This window comes from Eucalyptus grandis, chromosome 3 (assembly GCF_016545825.1).
Source record: "Eucalyptus grandis isolate ANBG69807.140 chromosome 3, ASM1654582v1, whole genome shotgun sequence".
NCBI lineage: Eukaryota > Viridiplantae > Streptophyta > Magnoliopsida > Myrtales > Myrtaceae > Eucalyptus > Eucalyptus grandis.
The window spans coordinates 973,126-993,729 of NC_052614.1; the positions used below are offsets into that span (position 1 = coordinate 973,126).

General features: G+C 37.0%; 2 protein-coding genes across 2 annotated transcripts; both read right to left on the reverse strand.

Moving 5' to 3' along the window:
* Window positions 1-6,137: 6,137 nt before the first annotated feature.
* LOC120291306 (glutamate receptor 2.7-like) lies at window positions 6,138-9,670 on the reverse strand. The gene is made up of 5 exons (XM_039308514.1): window positions 9,472-9,670; window positions 7,840-9,170; window positions 7,279-7,591; window positions 6,764-7,152; window positions 6,138-6,680 (listed from the first exon to the last, which is right to left on the reverse strand). Exons 1-5 carry the CDS (start codon window positions 9,668-9,670, stop codon window positions 6,318-6,320), a joined length of 2,595 nt encoding a protein of 864 aa, XP_039164448.1. The 3' UTR covers window positions 6,138-6,317.
* Window positions 9,671-15,107: 5,437 nt separating this feature from the next.
* Window positions 15,108-19,016, reverse strand: LOC104438749 (glutamate receptor 2.2). The gene is made up of 6 exons (XM_039308515.1): window positions 18,809-19,016; window positions 17,208-18,526; window positions 16,324-16,636; window positions 15,662-16,050; window positions 15,281-15,580; window positions 15,108-15,185 (listed from the first exon to the last, which is right to left on the reverse strand). Exons 1-6 carry the CDS (start codon window positions 19,014-19,016, stop codon window positions 15,108-15,110), a joined length of 2,607 nt encoding a protein of 868 aa, XP_039164449.1.
* Window positions 19,017-20,604: the final 1,588 nt, after the last annotated feature.

The following is a 20,604-nucleotide window of genomic DNA, read 5'->3' on the forward strand; positions in this document are numbered from 1 at the left end:
TGTCAGCTTCATAGTTCCACAAAGTTTGGAGCCTAAGATCTCCAGCAAGTGTTCTTGATAATGGTGATGATAATCGTTTTCTAAAAGAAATGTTACGTCTCCAGCGGGTACTCCGAAATATCCGAAGCCAAATGGGAAAGAGTTGACAAATATCTGCAAGGTCTCAGCTTGTGGGCAAATAGAGGTACGGTCAGAGTCGTGTTTCCAACCGTCAGTGTGTGAATGGGCGACTCTATGGTATCCAGAAGGCATCGCGGCTCATGGACTTTTCTGTTGACTGACTCAAGTCCGTTACATTTCAATTCAACAATCGAAAATTAGGACACGGTACTTCTTCGGAATTCTAAATGGAGGCCTCGAAGCAATTGGCATTTAAATTCCGAATCCGATAATATCACAAATGATTCTTAAATTTTGACCCAAGATGAATACGTGTGCCAATCCCTCTAATTTCATTGGCAGCTGCATATTACCACAAAGTCCAGCAAATTTGATGGTGGTAATGTTGACAAGTCGTCTTCAGGAAAGTCGAGTCTTACGCGTCCAGCAAATTTCCTTCGAAATTTCTGAAGCCAAATGGAAAAGTTGGAGAAATTTTTTCAAGGTCTCAACAGTTTAGTTGTTTGAAAGCTTGATTAAAGTCTGCTACGCCATTTTCAATAAGTTAATTCAAGATACTGATCTTAATATGTCTAGCATTACTCTTAATACTTTAGGTTTCACTAATTATCGTGGCTAACTTTTTCAATGTCTATTTCTTGAACTTATTTTAGGCTTCGTTTGTTTTATGAAAAATGAATGATTTAAAATATTTTTCTAAAAATAATATTATGTATCACTTGAAATAATTAACCACAAAAGCGTTTTCATTATTGATAACAATTTATGTTTAAATTTATTCAGGGACAACGGAAATATTTATTGGATTATATAAGCAATCATGTTTAAAAAAAAAATGTATTCCAAATCATTCATTTTTTATGAAACAAATAGAGCTTGAATGTATATTTGCCATCTAATCAAATCTTGCTTCCAACGTAGCTATTCTGTAGTTGATAATTTCTATAAGAATTGTAAGTTTCTATAATTTATGGTAAAAAAAAAAAGTGACTAGCAAATAGCAATTTCTTCGAAGACTTGTTAGTGATTTACCAACTTTCATACGAGTTCACCGATGCTTATTTGATTTTTTTTGTCAATTTCCAACTTCTCTAATAACTTTCCGACTTTTATTTACGTAACTTATCAACACTTTATATTTATCTTTTCTTATATGAAATTACCAACATTAATTTAAGTGACTAAACAATTTATCTACAATTAAATTTACAATTAGTTTTATGTGATCTACTATTATTAAGTACTTTACCAACGTTTATAAGGTTGTTTGAAAATTACAAACCTTTCTAATAACTTATTTCTATTTGTGTAACTTACCTCCTTTTAAGTTTACCAACTCCTATCAATTTAGCAACCTTAATTTAAGTGACTTACTCATTTGTCTCCTATTAGGTTACGAACCTGCTTCACCAATCTTTATTTGAATCGCTTAAAAATACATACATATATATATATATATATATATATATTGTGCTTGTTTGTAAATTACTAACTTTTTTGATAACTTACTAACATTTATGTGCATAGTCAATCAATTTTTTTAAATCTACCAAATATAATATCAAATTACTAACCTTTATTCGAGTGATTTAATAATTTTCTCGTATTAGATAACCAACTAACTTGATGTTAACCACAACTTATTTGAGTGACCTATCAACATTTATTGAGCCGCTAGTAAATGGATATTAACATTATCACAACTACCCTATTTCTAAGACTGGTTTGTCATGCAAAAGGGAGGAAGTGCAGACAAAGCCAAGTAATCTAAGCGAGAAATAAATGCAGAACTAGACATAAAGGAAATATCAAGGAGATGTTCAACTACGATCAAGGTGAAGAGAATGTAATCGCTCGGATCACACACTCATTCAAGTGTTTCCTGACCACGGCTCTGCAAAGCTCTTACTTGAGTTAGGCTTAACGTTACAATCCAAATAATTTTAAAAAAAAATCATGTTTAATTTGGTCCATGCGCGACCCCACTGAAGAGATGGCCATGGTCATGCATTGTTGGGCCATCTCTCCAACTGGTGAGTCCATATCAAGAATCACTCCCACATGGATATGATGAGGACGATGATGAATGCTTTGAGCCATCGACCAACCCAAGGAACTGAAGGCGTGTAACATCGCCGGCAAAATGAACATACTCACCATTTTCGCTGACGCCATTGTCAACTTCATAGTTCCGCAAAGTATGGAGCCTAAGATCTCCAGCAAGTGTTCTTGAAAATGGTGATGATAATCGTTTTCCAAAAGGAGTGTTACGTCTCCAGCGAGTATTCTTCGAAATATCTGAAGCCAAATGGGAAAGAGTTGACAAATATCTTCAAGGTCTCAGCTTGTCGGCAAATAGAGGTACGGTCAGAGTCGTGTTTCCACCGTCAGTGTGTGAATGGGTGACTCTATGGTATCCAGAAGGCATCGCGGCTTATGGACTTCTATGTTGACTGACTGAAATCTGTTACATTTCAATTCAACAATCGAAAATTAGGACACGGGACTTCTTGGGAATTCTAAATAGAGCCCTCGGAGCAATTGGCATTTAAATTCCTTTTCGGATAATAATACAGATGATTCTTAAATTTTGACTCAAGATGAAGATGTGCGCCTATCCCTCTAATTTGATTGGCAGCTGCATATTACCACAAAGTCCAGCAAATTTGATGGTGGTAATGTTGACAAGTCGTCTTCAGGAAAGTCGAGTCTTACGTGTCCAGCAAATTTCCTTCGAAATTTCTGAAACCAGATGGAAAAGTTGGAGAAATTTCTTCAAGGTCTCAACAGTTTAGTTGTTTGAAAGCTTAATTAAAGTCTGCTGCCCCGTTTTTAATAAGTTAAATCAGAAATACTGATCTTAATATGTCTAGTATTGCTCTTACCACTTTAGGTTTCATTATTTATCGTGGCTGACTTTTTCAATGTCTATTTCTTGAACTCATTTAAGGCTGCACTTCTTTTATGGAAAATTAATGATTTGAAAAATATTTATGTAAAATTGATCTTTTGTATTACTTGAAGCAATTAACGTACAAAAAACGTTTTTATTATCGATCACAATTTATGTTTAAACATTTTTAGAGACGATGAAATGTTTGTTGATTTATATAAGCAATCATATTTTAAAAATATATCCAAAATCATTTATTTTTCGCAAAATAAATAAAACCTGAATATATGTTTGCCATCTAATCAAATCCTACTTCCAAGTTATTTTGTAGTTGATAATTTCTATAAGAGTTGTAAGTTTCTAAATTGAGAGTGAAAAAATGTGACCAGCAAATAGCAATTTCCCGGAGCCTTGTTAGTAATTAACCAACTTTCATACGGATTCACCAACGCTTATTTGATTTTTAATTTATTTATCAATTTCCAAATTCTCTAATAAATTTTCAACTTTTATTTGCGTAACTTACCAACATTGTATATTTATCATTTTCTTATATGAAATTACCAACAACAATTTAAGTGGCTAAACAATTTTTCTACAGTTAAATTACTAATTAGTTTTATGTTATCTACTCTTATTAAGTACTTTCCCAACGTTTATATGGTTGTTTGAAAATTACAACCTTTCCAATAACTTATTTCTATTTGTATAACTTACCTACTTTTAAATTTACTAACTCATATCAAATTACCAACCTTAATTTAAGTGACTTACCTACTTGTCTACCATTCGGTCATTAACTCGCTTCACCAATCTTTATTTGAGTCACTTACAAATACATATAGTTTTTTGTGGTTGTTTGTAGACTATGAACTTTTTTGGTAACTTATTAACATTTACGTGCGGTCAATCAATATTTTTGAATCTACCAACTATAATATCAAATTACTGACCTTTATTTGAGTGATTTAATAATTTTTTTTCTATCTAATTACCAACTAACCTGATGTTATGACAACTTATTTGAGTGACTTACAAACATATATCACGCCGCTGGTAAATGAATATCAACAGTATCACGACTTCCCTATTTTTAAGACCAGTTTATCATGCAAAAGGGAGGAAGCGCAGACAAAGCCGAGTAATCTAAGCAAGAAATAAATGTAGAAATAAACTCGACACGAAGGAAAGATCAAGGAGATGTTCCACTATAATCTAGGTGAAGAGAACGTAATCGTTCAGATCACACACTCATTCAAGTGTTTCCTGACCCCGATCATACCCGAATAAACAACACAAAGGTTATTTCATGTTTAATTTGGTCGGTGCGCGTCCCCCCGGAAAGGACTGGCTGTCCAAAATCCTCTTCGCCAAAATCTGCTTTACTCTCTAACCCAAAAATAATTCTTAAACTTCTTTAAGAAGATTCCAAAATGAGGAAACAAATCAACTACTAATCTGCGTAGACCGTTAGAAATTTAGTTTGAATGTACGTATATTATTATAAGATAAAAAGTTTAATCTACATTTGAAATATACATTTCCAGGAGACTTAAGAGCAGAAAGTTATTTCATGTTGTTCGTTATTTAGTAGTGTATTGTCATTATTTATTGGGATGTATGAACTTACTTAGAACTTAATAATAGGAACTTGAGGCCGAAAATATTACAAAAGTGAGAAATCATCAACAAAGGTTTCTTTCCTCTTCTACTGACCGACTAAGTCTAAGTGTTAGACTAGAATAGAAAGCACCGTTTGAGATCAAATCAACTGAGTGAGAAGTTAAGAAATCAACAAGCTAAATGCTTCAATGAAATTAAATTCTACCTACAGAGCTCACTTTCCATTTTTCCCAAGAGATTTTTCTGTGCTTTCATATTACAGAATCTCCATCCATCCGAATTAGTCATCTATGCAAAGTAATTATTGGCTTGAGTAGACGAAGGAGGACTTACAAGATACAACTTTGTATTGTAAGTGGTATGCTCTCTCAGGCTCATCTTCACTCAGAAACTTGAGACCCATTAAGGACCACTGAATCAAAACTCAAGCATGACTTTGGAGGTACTTGCAAAAGTTTCGGCACTTTGTCATCCTAATTATTGTGAAAATAAGCGATTGAATAATAAACTAAACGAAGTAAGAAAATAATTTGGATTATGGATTTATGCAGTTAAATAAATGACTTAAATTCATGGGAGAGCAGAATGGAATTGCACTATTGATCAAGCGATATAATAGAGGATACAATCATATGCGAGTCATTGAAACACTAAATGTTTTTCAGCTCCCAATTAATTCTAATAATTCACACTGTGTTGATCCATACAATTCTTGAACGGAGATAACCCATTGCCTAGCACCAGGTGAAATGGCGCTTCAACCAATTCTTACGGCCAAAAATTGGTTCTACATAAAAGAAAATCCAAGTTGACCGAATCAATGTTCAAATCAAAGTCCATGCCGATATATTAGAAAATCCAAGTTGACCGAATCAATGTTCCAGTCAAAAAGTCCACGTTGGACTTTCCAGTTGGAGAACGAAGATTCCAATTCGTATCCTGAAATTGCCGCGAGCTTTAACCAACTTGTGTCCAAATACCAGGTCCAACGTCCAAGTTTGACTTTCCATTATTCATCGTCACTTCAACACAGAAATAATTTCCGTATTTTTCTGTATACTTTATTTGGGTGGGGATTCGTCCGCTGGACTTAAACTGAGACATATTTAATCCTTTTTGTCTTCGTTTGAGCGAAATAAAAATTGTACTTATATGACTAATTTGTGCATATCCAAAAGGTGATGGTTGCATTATATATAAGATTGACACACTTTACTCTGTTCCAATTGATTTGCCATTTCCGAGATTGTTACAGACTTTACCCCACTAGATTGGTCTTGTAGGCTTTTTTTTTTTTTTTTTTTTTTTTTCTGGTATAGGATGCATTTAAATTTCATGTTAGATTGGTCTCTTAAATTTTTACTCGGTAGAAACGAACCCTTAGTTGAAATGATAAAATAATAAGGATATGTTAGTTGAAATGATAAAACAATAAGGATATGTTCTCGTCATTTCTTTTGCCCTGTATTGAGAAAAACAAAGCAATAACATACACAAGAATATTGACATTTCCTACTGTTAATTTTGCGGAAGTAGTTACAAGAGGGACTTATTCTAATTTTAAACATCTACAGCTAAAAAATCCTAAGAAGCTTAAAAATTCCTGGTATGTTGCCACATATAAGCACCAGGATATTGGTTGGTATCTACATCGGCTGTTGACCTCGCACATTCTTCCCATTCAATAGGAATATCTTCTGACATGTTTCAAATCGGTTCTTCTTGATGGGATATCACTAACTGGCGAGAACTTCTCTTCAACAGGTTTATCAGCAACCACGTGTTGATGTGAAGTTGTTGATTCTTTCTTCATATATTTACAGGATGCTATCGCAGCTACAGATGAAGTGATGCCCGTGGTAAGGAAGAGACCCCGGAAGCTGTATAAGCCAAGCCTGGCAACTTTTGTTTCCGAATCTTGATTTGCGTATAAAGAATGATTTTGAAACCAATTTTGGCTTATCAAGTAGAGTGTTCCCTCTTCTCTCATTTTTGCTATTGCTGCAGAAATGTCAGCGACTAAAGGTGACCCCTTAGGAAAAGCCTGCATAAAAGGACCTAAGATTCATTAATTGGATCGATCCCAAATTATTCACTCAATTGCATAGAGAAATAGAAGAGACTTACAAAGCCAAATCCTTTGGTACTGTAGTGTGAGGGTTCAACCATGGTGTACTGAGCAGAGTACTTGGAAAGAAAAAGCTTTACATAAGGAATTTCATCAATAATTGCTGAGACACCGCCTTTTTGGCTTCCATCTCTCAGTGCATTCGCATAATCTTCAGCCTTTTTCAAAGGGTAAAAAGAGTGCTTTCTGAAGGGTAGATTGATCAGAAATGTCTGGTCAGCTGGACTGTTGAAAGGGAAACCGATAGATTCATCTTTGGGCATGGACTGTAGCTGATGAACTGTAAGCATTGAGCTCAGGTTTGCAGTGTAACTGGAAGTTAATATTAGAACTACAAACAGCCAAACGATCACCACCACTTTGGACAAATTGGTGATTAATTTTTCCCCTGCAAATCATGAGATTACAATTTAGCTTCGTACTGTATCAAGTCACACTGTAATTGAACAGCATGTGGCAGTATTCTAGATATAACAGTCCACTTGAAAATTGAAAACACATAGAGAGTTCTTACTTTGTGCAAAAACTAGTGTCGAGAACGAATACCATATCGCCATCCCAATTTGTTGAGCTAATGGTCCCTTGAATTCATCATTGTCATTGTGGTCAATTGTCCACAATACACATCCAGTGAAGACAAAGAAAGTGCCTATGACTAACCATAGCTCCACTGTGAGAGGCTGGATAAATATCCACATGTTTGTGCTTCGTGACGTCTCAATAGGCACAATCATTGCTACTCCAGTTTCTGTGAAAGGGATTGTGAAGTCTACATACAACGATCTGTTTGCTATGATGGTTATATCACCCACCGCTGCATCATATTGCTAGTACATATTCCCAAGGACCCAAAAGAAACAGTCAGTAGATATCACAAACAAGGCATATAAGCATACAAGCACGTACACTTGCAAATGTCATGTTTTGTTCAATGATTAAAATGTCATGTCTATGTACTTGGATGTGGTGTTTGTCTGGTGTCATCCATGTGTGGAAGCAGTGCATGTCATTTTGTGGCCAAACACACTTGGAAAGCAGACAATCCTGGAGGTATACTAGGTTCATGTATGATCACCTGACGATAAACTTGATATATCAGATCGTCATAATAGCTTGCAGCCATCAATATGTTTGAATTTGTAAATGGGATGAAGTCAAATTTTACTTCATAGGGCAACATATCAATTGCAGCCTTGAACACATCTATGCAAAAGCCCGTTACCATTGTCGCATTTGTCACAGGATCAAGTTCCACTCCCACTAATTCTTTAAAACCTACTTTAATTGGAACTCCAATTCTCAATCTCTTCCCAGCCTTTGGTGTAATCCGTTGAACTTTTGGTATAGCCAAGGATGATCCAGGCCATCCAATAGAGCCCATCTCTCTCACAGAGGGTGATTGAACTGCAACAGTAGATCTATTTAGCCCCGTCGTTATCCCATTAAATTGGGTCCAAAATCCAATTCTCTTGACTCTTCCAAAAACATTCACTATTTCAAATGCTAGCGGTTGTTGCAGCTGTCCATTCTTAAGTTGAATTTCCCCACTTAAACCAGTGAACTTGACACGTAGAATTGTGCGGCCTAGATTGGATCCTGTTGGTCTCGTGGAAATGGCAGTCAGATGAGCAAACTTATTTGCAGCATCATTCTTCTCTATGGAAGTTGTAGGACTTGGATGATGTGCTGCTGTGGCTAAAGCCCACACAGTATCATAAGCCCATAAGCAGTATACATTTACTTCGGGAATTTGATGATGCTGGTTTGTGGAAAAGCTGTTCCTCCACTTCAGCGAGAAGTTGTGAAGCCGCTTTGAGGGTGGAATATAAGGTCTAATTCCTATGACTCCTTGCATCGAGTCTAAAGCCGACTGATCCATCACGGCCAGCTTGTTTACTATCCCATCAGTCACAATCCAACCGTAGCCTGCACTCATCATTCCCAACTCATTAACCTTCAAGAAAAAGCGAGATGCGAGGGAAGCAGACATGTGGACAATGAATATATTGGCAGACAGAGCCATCAGTTTATAGAGTTGGACTTCGACATATATATCCCTGGCTTGGGGTGGAATGACAGTTCGATGCACTACACGAGCATTGGCTTCTTCTAATGCGAGAAGAAGATCAGGTATGATTCCGTTTCCATAGGAACTGTCCTCATGTATTATAACCAATTCACTCCACCCGAATTCTTGAACAAGAGCAGCAATGGGTCCGACCTGGGCGTTGTCATTAGTTGTCATGCGGATGAAGTTCGGATTTTTATCTGTGGACAAGAAAGGGCTACTAGCAGAGAAGGAGATGATAGGCACTCTATCTCCCAATTCCGCCAGAAACTCGGCTTCTTCAGATGTTTGTGGGCCTATCAGTGCGTCGACTTGTTCATTCTCCAAAAGCTCCGCAGCTGCTCCGATGGCAATAAACAGATTAAATTATAATTACTAGGACTAGATGGCAAGTCCTCTCTCATTTAGCTAAGCGCCTACTCACAAAATAAAAATCTTCCGTACCTCATATAAACCGTGAGTCACCTTCTTGCATACTAATATGTGATTGCGAACCTCATCATATTTTTCGGCACAGTGATTGGTTATATTCAGTGGCGGATTGAGTGTTCAACATAATTTCCTTTTACCCCACATTGTGTGGCTTGAGTGCGTGAGCGTGAAGCGAACGACAGAGATGGAGAATCGACCGGAACTCACCTGAAAATAGAGCTTCGAGAGGCTGTCCCATGGAATTTCTAGGATGCAGAGTCAGATGGTTAAAGTGCGAGGCCGAGGCATTCAAGTCAGAGATGGCCATGGTCATGCATTGTTGGGCCATCTCCCCAACCGGCGACTCCATATCGAGAATCACTCCGACATGAATATGACAACGACCAAGATGACTGCTTCGAGCCATCGACCAATCGATCGAATTGAAGGCGTGTAACATGGCCGACAAAATAAAGATGCGCGCCAATCTTTCCATCTTTATCGCCAGCTGCATATTTCCTCAGGGTTTGGAGCGTTATATCTCCAGCAAGCGTCGGCGATGGTGGTGATCTTGGTACGTCATTTTCTGAAAGTCAAGTCCTACGTCTCCAGCGAATGTTCTTCGAAATTTCTGAAGCCAAATGGGGGAGAGTTAAACAAATTTCTTCTCAGCTTCGGTACAATTAGAGGGATGTTGACGGCATTAGTTTCCACACTAGTCACTGTCTTAACGGGCTAGTCTATTAATAATGGATTTCGGTAAGATCAGTACATGACTTTATTTTAGTCTTTCTGGGATCAGGTCTTATATTAGGAAGTCTAGTACTGGTGTTACTTGTCAATCCAATTTATTTGGCCTTTTCCTTGCGATTGGTTCTTGTTTCTATATCTTTGTTTTATATAATGTAGCGGCTGTGCAGCTCCTTATTTATGTAAGAGCTGTACACATTTTAATATTATTCTGTGATGTCCATGCATCGTTCAGAATATTACAAAGATCCGAATCTTTGGATTGTTGGAGATGGGATTATTTCGTTGGTCTGTGCAACTATTTGGTTTTACTAATGAGTACTCTTTTAGATACATCTTGTTATGAGATTATTTGGATGACAAAGTCAGACCAAACTATCAAGCCAAACTTGATAGGTAATAGTCAACAAATCACAATTCATTGATCAATAGATTTTTTCTCTCCCGTTTGAACTCATTTCTGTAATTCTTCCCCAGGAGGCACTTTTCACCATTGGAACAAGAAGCAAAAACTCACAGCCATCCAGATTGTGATCTGTTGAATTGTTAAGATCTGTCTCATTTTAGTTCGACGACAAAAAATTGTGAGGGCACAGTGCCTCCTGGGAACCATGGAAACACCCGTGTGGAGGCTCACACAGAAGGCAAGGGAGTGGTGAAGTGGTCTATCTAAGCAAATTTGCGGATGACTTAGAGAATATTCTTTTGCAGAATGAAACAGTTGTAAATGCTTCCATATCTGACAAACTACGAAAGAGTTGACGAGTTGGAAGATATGCGAGCAATGGATTGGTTAATTTCTTTAATCTGCATCCACTCCAACAGACTAACGACTGTGAAACAGGTTGCAACCCGCTAATATTGTCAAGAGTTCACAGATAGTAGAATGTGCTGCTTCTACTGTAGATAATTATACAATACACAAGCACCCCAAACACCACAACATCGACAGCTCTAGCTATATTTCACAATTGAGATCATCTGAGAATTCATCTGATAATTCAAAGATTGAGAATTCAAAGATAGAGAGAATAGAAGTTTCTCATTCCTGCTAAGGTCCTCAGCAACCCTTTCCACCTTTAAATAATCTTCCGGAATCACGTACTCACTCGTGTGTTTCCGGACCACAGTTACTCCCAAATAAGTTCCCCAAGAATTAATGAAGAAATCGCAAGAGTTTCTTACCCCCTCAATTGCTTTTTGACGGCCCAACAAAGCTCTCACTTGACTTAGGCTTAACATTTTAGCGATATAGGTCAAGAATCATGTTTAATTTGGTTTGTGTACATTTGGGGAAATTTTTTTAACCTACTGTACTTTTGTCAATTCAGTTCTAAAATTTTATTTTTGCCAATTAATTCTAAAGCTTTGCCAATTGAGTTCCTTCACCCAATTTTTATTGAAAATTGCTGATATGGAAATAGGACATCTTACGTGGCATAACCAACGTTGACGTAAACATTTTATTTTATTTTTATTTCTGTTAGTTCTTTCTTTTCTTTCCTTTCGTTTTTTTCCCCTTTTGGATTAAGGGCTAGTAACACTTACCAGCACTGGGCGAGGGTGTCGTGGCCCTCACCTAAACCTGGCGAAGGGCTGCGATGCCCTTGCTGGCCAAATTGAGGGCTCTTGAGCCCTCACCCAAAGTAGGTGAAAGTATAGTAAGTTTATGATTTTTTTGATAATTTTCCATACGTGTCGAGACATCCACTTGCAAAGGACTTGCTATGCAAAATATACTTAGCCAAAATCTGCAATGCTCTCTAACCCAAAAATAATTCTTAACTTCTTTAAATAGATTCTGAATGAGGAAACAAATCAACTACTAAAAAAATAATTCTTCCAAATGCACTTACCTGTCTCCATAGACCGTTAGAAATTTAATTTGTATGTCTTTAAAATGTTACAAGATAAAAAATTATAATCTAAATATGGAACATAAAAATAAGAGACCTATGGACTGAAAGTTGTTTCGGCTCATCTAAATTAACATTTTGTTGGCTATTTAGTCGAGTTCTGTCAGTATTAATTTTAAAGCATGTAGATACTTGATTAGAACTTAATAATAAGAATTTGAGGTTGGAAATATCACAGAAAACAATAAATCATCACAAATGCTTCTCTCCTCTCGTACCAACCGGTTAAGTCTAAACATTGGACTGGATTATAGAACACCATTTGAGATCAAATCGACCAATCGAGTAGCTAAGAAATCAACAAGCTAAAGGCTTTATTGAATTTAGATTCTACCTATAGAGCTGACTTTCCATTATTTTTGAGACGTTTTTGATGTGCTCTCTTGCTAAGAAATCTGTCATGCCCTAGACCCCGAGTGCTCGAACATCCCACAACGGTTGATTAAATTGCGACATTTCAGGACGCGTTGCCAACCTATTCTTTTTATCTTTCGATTAAATGCATGCAGAAACAATTTTATATAAACACCTAGTCAACCAACAAATAATAGGAATAGTAAAAACCACAAACATGTCCAAATGCATAATTTTTATATATTAACTTATTAGCCCTAGGAAGTTTAACAATTACAAGTCCATTCCAAAGGGTGACTTCCTACCGACCAACTCAAAAACCTATTAGGGTTAAAGTTAACCTAACCTCTCTAACGCGAGGCCAACCAAAAGTGATGCAAGGTACGCCCTCGTCTTGGCCTAAACTGCAAGTGATGGTGGGCTTGAAAATATTTAACAACAACGGGATGAGATATTAATCTCAGCAAGTTAATAGCCTAAGCCTCAACTAGGGTGTTAATTCGTCTCGGAGGTAGCCTAAACACGCACAATATACAAACTTACCTCACCTTAGCACACTCCTACACATTAGTACATCTCATATGGCAATATTAGTGCAACAAGTATAAATAATAATCAAAACACACTTTGATAAATTTTATTTGCATTATCAACATAGGTGTTCCAATTATTACAACCTCTCGAGCCACAGACAACATAAGAGTTGGCGGTCTTCCAACATAACCGGGTATCATCTTGCTCCATTGGGCACGGCATCATCTTGCATACTCATATGCATTAGGACGGCATTCCATTGAGAGCATCGGTTCGGCTTCAACTACGACTTGGCATCCTAACCCTTGCCAAGCATTCGATAAAAATCGAGCATCATCTCACATATTCATACACATCAAGACGGTATCATTACCCAACATAATCATATGCATCAGGGCCATTATGTGACCACATAAGCACTCAACCACTCAAACAATTTTTTTTATCTTCTGACTTAGCCAATGCAGAAGTGATTTGTGCTCAAATAACAAATCCCATAATTTTTTACTTTTAAAATTATGGTAAAATAATCGCATGTGGTCATGTACTTAAAAACAACCCGTCAAATTTTGCACACTTTTATTTTAAAACCCCATTGCCTCATTTAACACGTAAAATTTGACGTTCGAATCCTACACCTCACGATTCTCTATTTTCTTGTCCATAAAACCTTCTTTGAAAATATATTAAATAAGGCCCATAATTGCACAATCATTATTATGGCATGGCAAGTACAAACAATAGGAATTAAGCATAAACTCATCTAGAAAAACGAGTATAAAATTCTATTTAACGACTAATCTGTCATTAACTACACAATTGCAATTAATTAAGCTAATCACAATTAATTAGGCCAAATGCGATTAATTAAACTAAACTCGATTAATTAATCTAACTATAATTAATTAAAAATTAATCAGTGTTAATTAATTTAATTAAACTAATTAAGATTAATTAAAATAATTACAATTAATTGAAATAAATCAGATTAATTAATCTAACCATGATTAACTAATACTAATCGTAATTACTTAAACTAATCATACTTAACATTAATCTAAACTGTCCTTAAACATGATTAAGGCTAAAACATACTTATTTCGAACTTACTGATAATTCAATGGACAATGAGGCGACGTCCAATAAATTTGTCTTGTGACCCTCGAAAGTTCGATATCTAAAATCAAATTAAATTTCATGGTTAAAATCGATTGAATACAACTTTAGTATGACCAAAACTATTGAATGCAACTTTAGTATAATCTAAACTATTGTGTGGCTTTTAGGGGTTCTCTTGTGGTTGACTTGTGTTAATAATTTTCGATTTACGTTTGTGCCTTTTCGAATTGTGGACACCTCTCGGTTGTTATGTAATCGCGAGAGTTCAATTACATATCATGTGTACAATATCAATAGAAAATTGGTTTATTATCGTTTGACGTAAATATCACAATCGTGCGGAATCATCCACGAACCGACTACGTGCTTCCGTCAAATTGATTTATATCCATTTACTAATTGACTTATAACATTGTAATATTGACCTTTGTCATTCCTTATGATCGAATATTCAATTTGAATTCTCTAGTCTTTTGCGTTTTAACCATTGACGGCCTCACCCGATATATTAGTTAACTCGTAAGTTATCTGTTTAGAGTAAAATAACCATAAGCACATCGATGAAATAACTATTTTATATATTTTCAAATAGATGCCAAATTTTGAGATATCACAAAATCACTATTTATTCAACCTAATAATTGTACACGAAGTGATAGTTTGGCGTGAGGGGACGGAGGACCTACATAGTACAAATGTGTCCTGTATGTGGTAAACTTGAGACCCACTAAAGACCATGCATCAACACTCAAGCACGACCGTGCAGGGACTGCAGAAGTTTGAGCATTTTGTTAATCCTTATTATCTTTATTCGAGCAAATGTGGATTGTACTGTTATGGCTAATTTATGTGTAACCAAAACGTGATAAGTTGCAGTATAAATAAGATTGCCTGTAACTTGACACTGTTCCACCTGATTTGCCAGTTCTGTCATTGTTAAGAGCTTTACCCACTGAATTGGTCTCTTCAATGTTTACTAAGAAGAACCAACCCTTTGTTGAAACGATAAAACTGTAACAACATGTCGCCCTTAGTTGCATCTTTCTCATCAATGCAGACATTTCTTAGAATATTGGCATCTCTTGTGGTTAATTTTGCAGTAGTAGTTGCAAATAGAGCAGAAGGTACAAGAGTAACATATTGTTATTTTAAACATCTTCAAATTTCTAACAAGAGGTTTACTCCTCATCCCTACAGATAGAAACTCCTAAGAAGCTTCAAAGTTCCTGCTATGTTGCCACATATAAGCGCCATGATCTTGGTCGGTATCTACATCATCTTAGGACCTCACACTTTATTTTGATTCAATAGGAATATCTTCTGATGTGTTTGAAACTGGTTCTTCTTGATGGGATATCACCAACTGGTGGGAAAGTCTCTTCAACAGGTTGATCAGCAACCTCATGTTGTGCAGTTGTTGATTGTTTCTTCCTGAATTTATAGGATGCTATCACAGCAACAGTCGAAGTGATGCCTGTGATAAGAAAGAGACCGCGAAAACTGTAAAAGTCAAGTCGAGCAACTTTTGTTGCAGAATCTTGATTTGTGAATAAGGAACGATTTTGAAACCAATTTTGGCTTATCAAGTGAAGTTTTCCATCTTCTCTCAATTTTGCTATCGATGCAGAAATGTCAGGGACTAAAGGTGACCCCTTAGGAAAAACCTGCATAGAAAGGGACTGAGAATCATTGATCGGATCGATCCCAATATATTGACTTAACTGTATAAAGAAAAAGAGACTTACAAAGCCAAATCCATTGGTGCTGTTGTATGAGGGCTCAACCATGGTGTATTGAGCAGAGTACTTGGAAAGGAAGACCTTTACATAAGGAATTTCATCAATAATTGCTGAGACACCACCATTCCGGCTTCCATCTCTCAGAGCATTCACACAATCTTCAACCGTATCCAAAGGGGGAAAATGGGGGTTTTTGAATGGTAGATTGATCAGATCTGTCTGAATAAGTTTACTGTCGACAGTGAAACCAATAGATTCACCCTTTGGCGAGGACTGAAGCTGATGAACTGTTAGCATTGAGCTCAGGTTTGCAGTGTAACTGGAAGTTAGTATTAGAACTACAAACAGCCATACGATCACCACAACTTTGGAGAAGTTGCTGATTAATTTTTCCCCTGCAAACCACGAGATGACAATTTAGTTCGTACTATATCAACTCACACCATTATTGTACAGCAGGGTATAAATATCCAGAGAAAGAACTGAGCATATTTTTCTGCCTTCTCAATATGCACTATCTTTTACTTCTTTTGCCCTGAAATCTGGGTTTAATTCTAAGAACCGTATATTGCTGGGGAAACCTTGATCTCGTACCCAGTTAATCCGCTCATCATAAGAAATGTTAAAGCAGGACATGAACATCGAAAACATATAGAAAGAGTCAGTACTTTGCGCAAAAAATAGTGTCGAAAACGAATACCACATCACCATCCCAATTTGTTGAGCTAATGGTCCCTTGAACTCATTGTTGTCACCGTGCTCAATTGTCCACACTACGCATCCCGTGAAGACAAAGAAAGCACCTATGACTAACCACAGATCCACCGTGAGAGGCTGTAGAAATATCCACATGTTTGTGCTTCGTGATGTCTCGATAGGCACGATCATCGCTACTCCAGTTTCTGTGAAAGGCATTGTGAAGTCCACATAGGACGATCTATTTCCTGTGATGGTTATATCACCCACCGCTGCATCATATTGCTACATCATATTGCCAAGGACCCAAAAGAAATGGTCAGTACATTTCATAAACAATGTATATGAGCATACAAGCACATACAGTTGCAAATACGCTCGGGCACTTCAACCTGCATCACTCAATTTCTTTTGCTAACATTCTTTTTCCTGATTTATATCGAGTAATCGAGTTGTCTCAGGGATTGGCACCTTGATAACCCTTATCCTGACTATGCTTACTATCATGCGGAACAAATTAAACAATTACTGTCCTAGATTTATCACGTGAAAGATATTTGGCTCCAAGAATAGTAGTTTTTGCATGCACAATTAAGTAAAAAGAAATTCATCTTGCGTGGTCTAATCTCACTGCTGCATCTCGACTTGCTATTAATTCCCTAAATAAAATGTTGCACTACAAGTTTTATCGACTAATTTTAAATTCTTATGTTTGATGAACAAAATGTCATGTTTATGTACTCAGATGTGCTATTTATCTGGTGTTATTCTTGCATGGAAGCAGCACATGTTATTTGGTTGCAAAAACTAGAAGAAAAGACAATCCTCAAGGTGTACTGGGTTCATTCAAGATCACCTGAAGGTATACATGGTAGATCAGATCCTCATAATAGCTTCCAGTTGTTGAATTTGGAAAGGGAATGAAGTCAAATTTTACTTCGTAAGGCAACAAATCAGTTGCAGCCTTGAACACATCTATGCACAAGCCCGTTACAATTGTGGCATTTGTCTCAGGATCGAGTTCCACTCCCACCAGTTCTTTATAACCTTTTTTAATTGGAACTCCGATTCTCATTCTCTTCCCAGTCTTTGGCATAACCCTTTGACCTTTTGGTACAGCCGAGGATGATCCAGGCCATCCAATAGAGCCCATTTTTCTTAGAGAGGGTGATTGAGTTGCAACGTTAGACCTATTTAGCCCTTGCGTCATCCCATTCCACTGAGTCCAAAATCCGATTCTCTTGACTCTTCCAATAACATTAACTATTTCAAATGCTAGCGGTTGTTGCAGCTGTCCATTCTTAAGTTGAATTTCCCCACTTAAACCCGTGAACTTGCCACGTAGAATTGTGTGGACTAGATCGGACCCTGTTCGTCTTGAGTGAATGGCAGCAAGATGAGCAAGCTCATTTGCAGAATCATTCTTCTGCATAGAAGTTGTTGGACCTAAATGATATACTGCTTTGGCCAAAGCCCAGACAGAATCATAAGCCCATAAGCAATACACATTTACTTCAGGAATTTGATGATGCTGGTTTGTGAAGTTGTTCCTCCACTTCGTTGAGAAGTTGTGAAGCCGCTCTGAGGGTGGAATAGAAGGTCTAATTCCTATGACTCCTTGCATCGAGTCTAAAACCGACTGATCCATCACAGGCAGCTCGTTTACTATCCCATCAGTCACAATCCAACCATAGCCTGTACTCATCAATCCCAACTCATTAACCTTAATAAAAAACCGAGATGCGAGGGAAGCAGACATATGGACAATGAATATATTGGCAGACAGAGCCATCAGTTTATAGAGTTGGGCTTCGACATATATGTCCCTGGCTTGTGGTGGAAGGACGGTCCGATGCGCCACGCGAGCATTGCCTTCATGCAACGTGAGAAGAAGATCAGGTATGATTCCGTTTCCATAGGAACTGTCCTCATGTATTATAACCAATTCTCTCCACCCGAATTTTTGAACTAGAGCAGCAATTGCTCCAACCTGGGAGTTATCATTAGTTGTCATTCGGATAAAGTTTGGATTTTTCTCTCTGGACAAGAGAGGGCTACTAGCAGAAAAGGAGATGATAGGCACTCTATCTCCCAGTTCTCCCAGAAGCTCGGCTTCTTCAGATGTTTGTGGGCCTATCAGTGCGTCAACTCGTTCATTCTCCAAGAGCTCCACAGCTGCTCCAAATGGCAATAAACAGACCAATTCTAATCACAAGTACTATATGGCAAGTCTTCTCTTTTTTAGCTGAGCCCCAAGTCACAAAATTAAAAATATCGCTAGCTCATATGAACCGTTTGTTGCCTTTTTACATACTAATATGTGATTGTGAACCTCATCATATTTGTCAGCACCGTGAATGGTTTTATGTAGTGGCAGAGTGAGTGTACTTCCCCGCATCGTGTGGCTTGAGGGCGTGTGCAATGAATGACAGCACTGGAGAATCAACGAGAACTCACCTGAAGATAGAGCTTTCAGAGGCTGCCCCATGGAATTCCTAGGATGCAGAATCAACTTCAGGGGATGGTTAATGTGCGACGGCGAGGCATTCAAGTCAGAGATGGCCATGGTCATGCATTGTTGGGCCATCTCCCCAACTGGTGACTCCATATCAAGAATCGCTCCAACATGGATATGATGAGGACGATGATGACTGCTTTGAGCCATCGACCAACCAAAGGAACTGAAGGCGTGTAACATCGCCGGCAAAATGAACATACTCACCATTTTCACCGAGGCCATTGTCAACTTCATAGTTCCACAAAGTATGGAGCCTAAGATCTCCAGCAAGTTTTCTTGAAAATGGTGATGATAATCGTTTTCCAAAAGGAGTGTTACGTCTCCAGCGAGTATTCTTCGAAATATCTGAAGCCAAATGGGAAAGAGTTGACAAATATCTTCAAGGTCTCAGCTTGTCGGCAAATAGAGGTACGGTCAGAGTCGTGTTTCCACGGTCAGTGTGTGAATGGGTGACTCTATGGTATCCAGAAGGCATCGCGGCTTATGGACTTCTATGTTGACTGACTGAAATCTGTTACATTTCAATTCAACAATCGAAAATTAGGACACGGTACTTCTTGGGAATTCTAAATAGAGCCGTCGAAGCAATTGGCATTTAAATTCCTTTTCGGATAATAATACAGATGATTCTTAAATTTTGACTTTGCGCCTATCCCTCTAATTTGATTGGCAGCTGCATATTACCACAAAGTCCAGCAAATTTGATGGTGGTAATGTTGACAAGTCGTCTTCAGGAAAGTCGAGTCTTACGTGTCCAGCAAATTTCCTTCGAAATTTCTGAAACCAGATGGAAAAGTTGGAGAAATTTCTTCAAGGTCTCAACAGTTTAGTTGTTTGAAAGCTTAATTAAAGTCTGCTGCCCCGTTTTTAATAAGTTAAATTCAGAAATACTGGTCTTAATATGTCTAGCATTGCTCTTACCACTTTAGGTTTCATTATTTATCGTGGCTAACTTTTTCAATGTCTATTTCTTGAACTCATTTAAGGCTGCACTTCTTTTATGGAAAATTAATGATTTGAAAAATATTTATCTAAAATTGATCTTTTGTATTACTTGAAGTAATTAACGTACAAAAAAAGTTTTTATTATTGATCACAATTTATGTTTAAACATTTTTAGAGACGATGAAATGTTTGTTGATTTATATAAGCAATCATGTTTTAAAAATATATCCAAAATCATTTATTTTTCGCAAAATAAATAAAACCTGAATATATGTTTGCCATCTAATCAAATCCTACTTCCAAGTTATCTTGTAGTTGATAATTTCTATAAGAGTTGTAAGTTTCTAAATTGAGAGTGAAAAAAATGTGACCAGCAAATAGCAATTTCCCCGGAGCCTTGTTAGTAATTAACCAACTTTCATACGGATTCACCAACGCTTATCTGCTTTACTCTCTAACCCAAAAATAATTCTTAAACTTCTTTAAGAATTTAGTTGGAATGCACGTATATTATTATAAGATAAAAAGTTTAATCTACATTTGAAATATACATTTCCAAGAGACTTAAGAGCAGAAAGTTATTTCATGTTGTTCGTTATTTAGTAGTGTATTGTCATTATTTATTGGGATGTATGAACTTAATTAGAACTTAATAATAGGAACTTGAGGCCGAAAATATTACAACAGTGAGAAATCATCAACAAAGGTTTCTTTCCTCTTCTACTGACCGACTAAGTTTAAGTGTTAGACTATAATATAAAGCACCGTTTGAGATCAAATCAACTGAGTG